Source organism: Gekko japonicus, unplaced genomic scaffold, assembly GCF_001447785.1.
Source record: "Gekko japonicus isolate JY-2015 unplaced genomic scaffold, Gekko_japonicus_V1.1 scaffold114, whole genome shotgun sequence".
Lineage (NCBI taxonomy): Eukaryota > Metazoa > Chordata > Lepidosauria > Squamata > Gekkonidae > Gekko > Gekko japonicus.
Window position 1 is genome coordinate 1,346,070 of NW_015173125.1, and position 11,574 is coordinate 1,357,643.

The 11,574-nt window shown below is 41.5% G+C and overlaps 1 protein-coding gene across 1 annotated transcript in view; it reads right to left on the reverse strand.

Moving 5' to 3' along the window:
* Positions 1–11,574, reverse strand: part of ADGRG6 (adhesion G protein-coupled receptor G6) — a 132,687-nt gene that overhangs the window by 101,336 nt on the left and 19,777 nt on the right. Inside the window, exons 3-4 of the mRNA XM_015421988.1 lie at positions 5,172–5,240; positions 435–515 (exon numbers count right to left, since the gene is read on the reverse strand). Of these exons, the coding sequence (XP_015277474.1) occupies positions 435–515; positions 5,172–5,240 (150 nt within the window). The remainder of the gene's footprint in view (positions 1–434; positions 516–5,171; positions 5,241–11,574) is intronic.

The window sequence follows — 11,574 nt, forward strand, 5'->3', positions numbered from 1 at the left end:
GGAAAATTTAACTATCATTGAAATCTGTTTTGTATCTATTATTTCCATTTGTGTTAATAAACCTCATGATGGAGCTGAACTATCTGAGGTTCTAATACCATAATAAAACTTTTATTAACCTAAGACCATAAAAATAAATAGCCCAAAGTCATAAGGTTTTCAAGGTTGCCATTTTATCTTGACATTCAGAATTAAGTGAAATAAATATAACAGTATTATGATTAGTCACTGGGACAAAAAGCATCTCTATACCACAACTATTCTAGGGTTTTTTCCACAACTGTATACTTATCTAGCAAAAATACTCTTAACATTGCTGGGAGAAACAGAATTTATCATCTTTACTTTACATTTCATAGACATAATTTCACATTATCCTAAAAAGCAATAAAACCAGTTACTTAATAAGGAAAATGTAACATTGAATTTCTTACCATTGTTTTGTTTATCGGTTCTATTAGTATCAGGCATGTTAGTGGTGATAGTGGGTGATGTAGTAGTGGAATTTACAGTAGCTGGCAACAAAGATGAGAAATAAGTGAACTTGTATGGAACATGAATGTTAATGACAGGCAATGGGAATAATGCATGAAAACATACACAGGGAGCAGAAGGGGCTCACTACAAAACTACCTGTCAAACAATACCATGCACACACATATCCCCACACATTAACCAGCATTTAATGAACAGTGGAATAAACCCAGATTCAAATTTTCTCAGATGACCTTCAGCAAGTCTAGATCTTCAGCAAGTCTGTTTTCCCAGATGACCTTCAGAAAGTCTAATTTCCAAACTTGTAAAATGTAACTTCCTTGACATGGTTAAAAAAGGATGAACAATATAATGAAACTGAACTTCCCTTACTTTATGGATAAGGTATGCAATGTATAAATCTAACACCCTATTCCTAAGTGCATTACTTGTAATTGTGCCATTGACTAAATGGGCCTTGCTTCATAGTAATATATTCATGCTTGGGGTATAAATAGGCCAAATAACTTCAGATCTGTTACATGGAAACAGTCATTTGCTGATGTAATAGCTGCAATATTAGGCCTTGTAGAGTATGCAAATTCTGAATCATCTGCTTTTAAGTCATTTAAACAAAAACATTTATTTACCAACAATATAAAAATAGCATCTATTGAGCACTCCTCACATAAGGATCTAATTAAATTCTCTAAGCTTAGTATAATAAACAGACTTGAAGTCACAAATGGATATCGCAAAGGATACAATTTCAAACTGTTGCTTGGGATTTTAGCAGTTCAATTCCCACTAGTATTTAGAGAAGTCACCACACATAAAGATTCAAAAGTTACCACAAAAGAAGCATTTAAAAAGTGAAACATTCTTAGCCAGTACAGAGGAGGAATATTTATAAGAGCTCATCATCTTAAAATATGAGTGTGTGCAGATAAAGCAACTGAAGACTATTTAAAGATTAGCTCTAAATATTTAAATATTAGTAATTCACACCCCCACAAATAAAATCAAAATCCAGCAAATTTCTTTAGGCACAATGTAAATAATTATAATTAATACACAATCTACTAAGCACTGATCTTATTCAGCTTCTTTTGTCTTCAGTGGGATCTGCAGAGGAACTTAGCTCTAACAATTGCCCTAAAAGTCCTCTCTGCAAAAGTTATTTGGGGGCGGAAGTGATAGAAGTTCTAGTAAAAGCTTTACTTTTAATATTTTATTTATTTATTTATTTATTTATTTTTGGATTTATATCCCGCCCTCCCTGAAGGCTCAGGGCAGCTAACAACGAGGCACAAGTGTCAGAGTTAAAACAGATAAAACAGCCTAAAACAGTAAAACAATATAATACAACAACAAAGTATCAGTGCTCCATTTATTGCAAGATGGGGTAGATCTTAATCCAATGACAATTGGTCCCACAACCTGTCATCCCCTCTCCTTCCAGGGTCACCTCGCACCCAGATGGAACCACATATTAGTGGTAGTGGTGCAATGCTGCATACATATCAGTGGTGGAATTGTAGTGGCGGCGGCTCCTACTCAAAAGCTTGGCAGAAGAGCTCCGTTTTACAGGCCCTGCGGAACTGAGAAAGGTCCCGCAGGGCCCGGATCTCCTCTGGGAGCTCCTTCCACCAGGTAGGAGCCACCACCAAAAATGCCCTGGCTCTAGTAACAGCAAATTTAATATCCCTGGGGGCTGGAATTTCCAGGAGATGTTGACTCCCCGACCGTATTGCCCTTGGGGGAACATATGGGGAAGGGCGGTCCCTTTGGTAAGCCGGACCCTGGCCATACAGGGCTTTAAAGGTAAGAACCAGCACTTTGAAGCGGATCCGGTACACTATTGGTAGCCAGTGCAGCGCTTTCAGCACAGGCCGAATGTAATCCCTCCTAGAGAGACCCATCAACAGCCTGGCTGCAGCATTCTGCACTAGCTGCAGCTTCCAGATCTGCAACAAAGGCAGCCCCAAGTAGAGAGTGTTACAGTAGTCTAACCTCAAGGTGACCGTCGCATGGATCACTGTGGCCAGGTCATCACAGTCAAGGAAGGAGACCAACTGCCGAGCCAGCCGAAGATGATAAAAGGCTGACTTAGCACTGGCTGCCACCTGGGCTTCCATCATTAGAGAGGAGTCCAGGCCAGGAGCACACCCAAACTCCTAACCTCCAACGCTGGCACCAAAGGGACCCCATCAAAGGTCGGGAGTGGGAGCCCCAGCCTTAAACCGGTCCGACTCAGGCCCAGGACCTCTGTCTTTGCCGGGTTTAGTTTCAACTGGCTCAGTCTGAGCCACCCAGCCACAGCCTGTAATGCCCGTTGAAGGTCATCCGGGGCAGAGCTCGACTGGCCGCCTAACATCAGATAGAGCTGGGTGTCATCCGCATATTGATGACACCCAAGCCCACAACTCCAGGCAATCTGGGCAAGGGGGCGCATGTAGATGTTAAACAACATCGGGGACAGCACAGCCCCCTGTGGCACCCCACATTCAAGGGGATGTCTCCGGAACTGCTGGTCCCTTATCACCACCCTTTGTCCCCGACCTTGGAGAAAAGAGGCAAACCATTGAAGGGCAAGCCCCTGAATCCCCATGTTGGCGAGGCGGTGGGTCAGCAACTGGTGTTCGACCATGTCAACCACAGACGACAGATCTAACAACACCAGTGCTGCCACACCACCCCGATCCAAATGCCTACGGAGGTCGTCAGTCAGGGCGACCAGCACCGTCTCTGTCCCATGACCCGGGCGGAAGCCGGACTGGAAGGGATTGAAGACAGAAGTATCATCCAGAAAGCCCTGTAGCTGTAACGCCACTGCTCTCTCAATAGGTTTGCCCAAATAGGGCAAATTGGACACCGGCTGATAGTTGGCCAATTCGGCTGGGTCCAAAGATGGCTTTTTCAAGAGAGGGCGGACCATCACTTCCTTGAGTACCTCAGGGAACCATCCCTCCATCTTGAATGGAATACACAGAATAATACTATTGTAAAGAAGAAGAAGAAGAGATTGGATTTATACCCCGCCCTTCACTACCCAAAGGTGTCTCAGAGTGGCTTACAAACTCCTTTCCCTTCCCCTCCCCACAACAGACACCCTGTGAGGTAGGTGGGGCTGAGAGAACTCTTGACAGAAAGTGCTCTTTTTCAAGAACAGCTGTGCCAGAGTTATGGCTTGCCCAAGGTCATCCAGCCAGGTGCAAGTGGAGGAGTGGGGAATCAAACCCGGTTCTCCCAGATTAGAGTCCGCACACTTAACCACTACACCAAACAAAATAAGATGACAGTAACAGAAATATACACACAAACTGATCAGAGGTGAAGGGCAATTTCACACACACTGAACTTTGCAACTGGATGTACTGTATGAAATGGCAAAATTCTTTAGCAAATGATTGCTGAAGTGCAGCAGAATTTACAACTTTTGTCTTTTGAAAGATTTTGTAAGGACTGTGATCAATACTGTGGCAACCATTACTAGGTGATGCATTCTACTAAATAAATACAGCATTTTACTTTTTTCCTTCCTATGCGGTATGATAGATGAGGTAGCAAGAAACTGAGGAATGCATACCACATGGCACCTGTATCTTGACCCTAATTTTTAACCCCATATTTCAGATCATAATAAAATCTTAGGGATTATATTAGGATCAGACAATCTCCTAATAAATTCTCCTGCCCTAAACTCTTTATTTCCAGGTGATTAGAGCCCCTAAAAGCTGACAAATCCCCTCCTCCTCGAATTTTCTATCTCTCCCCCTTTAATGAATGTTCAACTGCTTTCAATACTGCATGTCTCCTGGAACACAATGAATATTTTTGCAAGATTGTTTTTGAAAAAAAAAACCCTAATTTTCTCCACTCCCTTTCAAAATTATCATTTCTTGGGAATCCTCCAAGTAAGCAGAAAATCCTGTCTCCTAACCCGAATTGCTGCCTGATGGATAGGCATGGGATCATCACATTCAGTACTACATGGAGTGGTGCTATAGATTGACTTTAAAAAACAACAACCAGGAAACTTAAACTTCAAAGCAGGACATTAGGAACCCAGGCCCTTGCACACGTTTAAATTAACTGACCTGTGGCAATAAGCACAGATTTCCTTTCCTATTCATTGAGAAAAATGGTTATTGTAACACTGAACATCCTTTCTATGTTTCATGTGATAAAGCATAAATAGGGAAATGTAATTAAATAACACTATTCTACAGATACTTTGCAAGGTACATCTTGGGAGAAAAAGTACCAGCCATTCTCAGAGACACATCTTACTCAAGGCGCAACCACAATTTAGTGATATTTCTTTCTGAATGAGCTCCCAGGAAGAAAGCTGACATCAGTACCATTGGTTAGTCCATGTATTCTTGATGCTCAGATTACTATTCATAATCTGCCTATGCTTGAAAAATGTACAAAATAAATTCCATTAGTTCATTTTGTCTTAATATGTGCTGTTTAAGTTTGAAGGAATAAAGACTTAAGGGAAATGGTATTATCAGGAGAGTTACTGAAGTCTCTCCACATACATCATATACAGTTTGACTATATATATTTTCCCCAAGAGTATTATGCTTTAGTTTTTAGCCTTTAAAAGAATAAAAGTACAATTGTTTTTTCTAAAAATATCACAGGGATCTATCACCATTGAGCCTGCAGAATGGAGCCAGTCTTCTTACCTTGACAAAGGCTACCTAAGTTTGCACAGCTGGTCGGTTCAATTGTTGGTAGAGGGATGAGATACGAACCTTTAAAAGAAAAGGAGACAAGCCATAAGACAAACTTGGCTCAAAACAACTGAGGCATGGCATATTTTAAGCTGTTATATAGTATTTTTGTCACCTGAGGACTGTTGTATGAAAATCACTTTAGGCTGCTGAAGGTTGTTTTATGCTGTATGGTTTGTTTTATTGCTTATTAGTGATTTTTTTAACATTCTGAATCCTTATTGCTTCAGTATAAAATGAACGGATGAGGTGTTGGTGCTGACCTTTAAAGCCTTATGCGGCCTGGGATCAACATATCTATGGGACTGCCTCTCCCCATATGTGCCCCAGAGAGCCTTGTGCTCTGTGGAGAGCCATCTGCTGGTTGTCCCTGGCCCAAAAGATACCCATCTAGCCTCAACCAGGGTCAAGGCTTTTTCGTTCCTGGCCCCAGCCTGGTGGAACATGCTCCTGATTGAGATCATGGCCCTGCAAGACCTGTTGCAGTTTCACAGGGCCCGCAAAATGGAGCTGTTCTACCAGGCCTTTGGTTGAGGCAGTGGGCATCTACCAGCTGGCCTCCCTCTAGCTGCTACATGAGACCATTATGGCTCGGCATCAGCCAACTTATTTTCCCCAGAATATGCACAAAATTCTATTTGAAATTACAAAAAATCTCTTAAATGTTTTTAAAGATGCAGTACAAGTACAAACTGAATTTAAACATATGATGTTAAACCATAATATAATACAGGAGGTTAAGCACATAGTATTAACCATGACAATGGATGTCCCAGGTAAATCTCTGTTTCGACCCTTCGTCAGGCCATATTATTTTTCCCAGCTGTAGTGACTGGTTTTATTGCATTTCACACCCACTTTAAATATTTTAATTACTTTTAATTTTAAACTGGTTTTACTGTGTTATTTATTGTATTCATTTAGATTATTTGTATTTATTGTTGTGAGCCCCCCTGAGCCTGTTCGCGGGAAGGGCAGGATATAAATTGAAATAATAAATAAATAAATAAAATTAAAGTAGTATGGTAAAAACTGTTCCAATATAAAAGTAGTAACACAGCCACAAACAGACTTACACAAAGTACTACATATGTGGCTGTAGGGAACCAGTACAAAATTAATAAACACGATTTATTAATCCATATAAGCATATGCTGTCGAAGTCTTTCATGGATGGAGTTCATTAGTTGCTGTAGATTTTATGGGTTGTTTCCATGGCCACACAACCCGGTAAGTCTACAGCAACATATAAGCATAGTTTGTAAGATAATAACTAGTAATAAACATATATAAAAATCCTGGAGTTCCTCTTCTCAGGAGTGACATGTAACATGTTCCACTTCTTCTTTTCAGTAGGAGAGAAGTCCTGTATATAGTTCTTCTTTCAAATAGAGTAAATGAAGCAGTAACAGTTCCAGTCTTCAACTCTTTCAAACATTCTCCTGTCAGATATGATTAATGAAGCAATAGGTGGGACGGGTTGCCGGCTTCACTCCCATTTTGAAATAATCTTCATCAGGATTTCTCTTATCTTAGAATTCCAAACCAAGTGCACCACTTAATTTTGCTTGATTGAAATCAGAGGATTGGAACACACACACACACAAGCTGCTACCCATGCTTCACTACGGTATTTAAGTTCCGTAAATCCAGCTATAATACTGATGATGTGAAATTTGAAATGTGACATTTGTTGTCGGAATTCTAATGGAGAAGATTGTAGTATAAGAAATGAAGTGAGACATACGTACTTTTTTCTTTCTCTACTGAAGGACCTTTCTCTAGACCACATTAGTGGTTCTGCCCTCAGGTGCTAGGATGACCAGGCTGTTTGATGAGCTCACTCTGGAGCAGGCCACATAGAACTGTCCATTTAAGAAGCGGTCGTCTGTTAAGCCAACTCCTGCCACCTTCCACAAAAGTGATGGCTTCTCTACTTGTATTCCTGGATTGTTTTGCTCATATGGAGACTGTGTTATTCGGACCACCTCAGGGTGATCTTGCTGATACTTGGTCTGTGCAGCTCAGTGCACTGCAGGAGTACTATGTGCAAATGTCTCTGGAGGAGGAGGAGGAGATTGGATTTATACCCCGCCCTTCACTTGGAGTCTCAGAGCGGCTTACAAACTCCTTTCCCTTCCCCTCCCCACAACAGACACCCTGTGAGGTGGGTGGGGCTGAGAGAACTCTGACACAAACTGCTCTTTTTCAAGGACAGCTGTGCCAGAGCTTGCGACTGACCCAAGGTCACATCAGCAGGAGCAAGTGGAGGAGTGGGGAATCAAACCCGGTTCTCCCAGATTAGAGTCTGCACACTTAACCACTACACCAAACTGGCTCTCTTTGCTGCCTTCCTAAGTTGCCTCCTCCTTGTAGCATTGGTGTATCTGGCTTGATGTTTGCCAGGAGCTTTCTTGGGGGCAGTAAGAGGTGAGAGGTGTGAGGGGGAGTTGGTGTGAGGGAGTGGTGCTGTGGTGGACATTTCTTCAGCTTTATGAGGGCGGCACACATCGAAATGGCTCCTAGCAATGTCCTTTACTATCTCCCCATAAACATTCATACACTGGCTCTGCTCCTACACCTGACAGACACCAGCCTGTCTGGTGTTGGGGGGATTGTATTTAAAGGCTGGGCCAGCAGCAGTGCTAAGGTAATCCTGCTGAGCAAACCTCCCTGGCGGCTGTAAGCATCCCACCTCCTCTCCTACACCTGACAGGCAGCTGCCTGTCCAGGGTAGGAGGGGGATGGGGGAGGAGTATTAGAAGCCACTGTGGAGGTGGGGCTGCACCTGACAGACAACCGCCTGTTAGGTGTAGGAAGTGGGGGAAGTGTGTTGGAAGCCATCAGAGAGGCTGGGCCAGCAGCTTTGCTTCACCTCACAGGTGGTTGTTGGCCACTCCTGATTTCCTCAACTATCATTAGCTCTGTGCAGTCCACTGTAACTGTTGGGGGTTTTTTACCTCAGAATACTGAGCTTTGACCAATCAGAGAGTGGGGGGTGCAGGCCTGGGAGCCACATAGGAATCAATGGGGGGAGCACATTTTCCCCCTTTTGACCAACTTAGGGGTCAAATTTCTAAAAAATCCCTTCTTAGTGAGCACCTATGCCATGGTAGCTCTCCCGAATTTGCTGTCTCTAGGTCCAGCGGTTTGGCCTGGGCGTTGATTTTATGGTGAGGGGACTTTCTTTTAAATATATATATAGATGGAACTTGTTATAACTTGGAACCCTAGGACTCTGATATATGTTTATTACTGGTTATTATATTACAAACTATGCTTATATGGATTAATGAATTGTAGTTATTAGTTTTGTACTAGTTCCCTGTAGCCATGTACATAGTACTTTGTGTAAAAAAACCCCACCCAATTCCAATACCATTCACCACTTCCCTGTTTCAACAGGGGATGCTGACATGGAGAAGTTGCTTCTATATATATTTCTCACTGTCACTTGTCTATGGTGATCTGTATTTCTGATTTCCAAATACAATAAAATTAATAAAATCATATCTGCTGATAGGAGCTTGCACAGGTGAGCACAAGACAGCCTTCTAGACTAACACTGGAATAAACTTGCTGCAGCAGTTAGTGAAAGGTAGGCTACTTATTACTTATTTGTATCTTCATATTTTTTTCAGCAAAAGAGAGCTCAAGGAGGCTTACAAATTACAACACATTACCATTTAAAATACAACTAATTAGCAAAAAGATCACATCAATAACTATAACAGAATGAACAAATCAACAAAAAAGCTTGTCATAAAGTCGTTTATGAGTTTTCTATAGAAGGAATTTTTATCGCCCTTTGGCCTTTCTGGCTTTTTTCCTAATACGGTTGCCAGCAGGCCTAGGGGAAAAAATGTTCAGTCCCATTCAAACAGACAAAAACTTTACCTGCCTATTTTCCTAAAATGTTATTTTAAAAAATTCCCTAAAGCTAAGCAGTCTCATAAAGGTGTGCAGTACAACTCTGGTTTGCTACTGGCTAATTCTATTGGCTAATTCTACTGTGGCTCATATAGGTCCTTTCCACGTTTGCCTGTTAGTGTTTGAATCGAGGTGATTTAAGCCCACGGCAAAACAGCATCCAACAAACCCAGGGCAACAGCAGGCTGAAACCAGGCTGACCACTGAAGGGAGGTAATGTAAGGCAGAACAGGAAAAAGAAAACAGAATAAAAAGAAGGTTGAATTCAGTTTTAGTTCAGAACTGGGGGGGGGGCAAATTAAAAAGAAGATTGAATTTGATTTTAGTGCAGAATTGCTTGGAGAACACCACGGTGAACATGGATTAAAAGTAGAGTGCGGAAAGCGCCATAGTGAAAAAGAAACAAAATGTGTGCCCAGTTTTCTTGCTTGCACAGAGCTTAAGTGCTAAAATATATATATTCAGGTCAGCCTTGTAGAATCTGCGTACGAATACATTTTTAATAGCCTACCTTCATTGTACAAGAACATATCTAGGGACCTGAAATCTCATTTCAGATGTAGCATCAAAGGGAGACACTGTTGTCACAAGACGATTATCTTTGTCAATAGGTTGGAACGCTTACATTGAACAAGTCCATTAGCAAAACATTTTCCAGAGAAATCAGTAATGAAAATAAAAGCACTTTGCTGCTCAGTTTGATAATGGAAGTGACATTTATATGTTAATCGAAGCTCTTTTCTTTATTGTGTATTGGATTTCATTGAAATGAAGTGTAATTAATGTTCCACAATAGCTGCTTTTCTGTGAACTTTGAATGAGTAATTAATAATCAGAATGGATAGTCACATCAAAGATTTTTGTTTCTGATCTGTTGCATCCCTTGCCAATTGTGATTTCAAAGTCACCATAACTAATCTAATTCAATGATTGCAAGAGGTATTTAAGACTACCCTTACATTTGAGGGGTACTATCCAGAGACAGAATAAAAGCTCAAAAGACTAATCTTTTAAATACTAAAATTAGAGGTAGAGTTAAAAATGTTATCTCTCAAGAGTTTGATACCCTTAAAATGAAGATCTCTATAATTTTCATTAAACCATTTTTTATATCACACCAGAAGTAGTCACCTTGGAAAATTGCTTAGTTGTTATTCTAAAAATGAGTATTCTCCCTAGAAAATGTATTATTAATTCTCATAAACATATGGATACAGCACAAATCATTACTGAAATTCCTATGGGAATATAACTGTTCAATCCAAAATTCTGGATGTTGGTGCAATACTAGAATACCCTGTCAATTTCTATGCATACTTAGTACAAAAAAGAAATGGCAAAATAACCTTGGAGAGAGACCACAGCAGCTTCACTGGAGTCCACAATGATACCAACACCTACCAGTCATTTAAACAGCATACCAAAGGACCTTGTATCAGCCCAGTATGGAAACAGCCAACTAACGTATATTAATGCCAGAATGCCTCACTGCTGCCACCTGTTCCCACACACACCACAGACTTCATGGGAAGGAGAAAACTGTATCAAGTACTGTAGTAGCATGCACTACAATAGCCTTTAAATTACAAATTCTGGGAGCTGTGCAGATGTGAAGGGGGAATCAATTCCCTCTTACAAAGACATTCCCTTCTGAAAAGTGCACAAAGAGGGAAGTAAATATGGCCATTCCAATCAGATTACCCAGTCACTTCCACAGCTCACTTGGCAGGATTTTTTTAAAAAAGGAAAACACATGGCCTCACTCAGATAAGGATAGAAGTTTTGGAGGGAGGCGAGACACTGAAGAACAGCTTTATGCAAGGGGGACACAGACTGCCACTCTAGAACGCCTGCCACAGGAAGCAGAGCCAAATCTAAAATTGGATTCTGCAGGAGGTGGAGCCAAAACAAAAATGGTTGGTTGTAAATTAAGGAAAGCCATGGGAGGGGTAAAAAGAGATTTGGGGGACAAACAAAAGAAAAACCAAGAGGGGAAATAGGGCTTGCCAGGCTTAATGGCAACCAGCAGGTGACTGGGTGGGACAGGGACATGGGGGAGGGTTTTCTATCAGTGATGGCATGATGTCAGTTCTGGGACTTCATGTCTCTCTAGGAATTTCTGGACACTATGTGAAACTATAGTTTTACCATAGAGTTTCTGGCAATTCCTGGAGAGGCCTGATGCTACTTGCAGCTTTTCAGATTTCCCCCTTTTCCTCCCATTGGCTGCTGGAGTGTCAGTAGGAATATCACAACTCTTTCTCCCATTGGCTGCTAAAGTGCCAGTAGGCATGTGACAACCCTAGGGGGGAGCAAAGGAGGGAGGAGGGGAAATAAAAACAAAGGAAGGAAAGTGCAAGGGTACTGGAGAAATACAAAGAAATGCCGGGGGGGGGGGGGGGGGAGGAGATGGAAACAGAGGGAG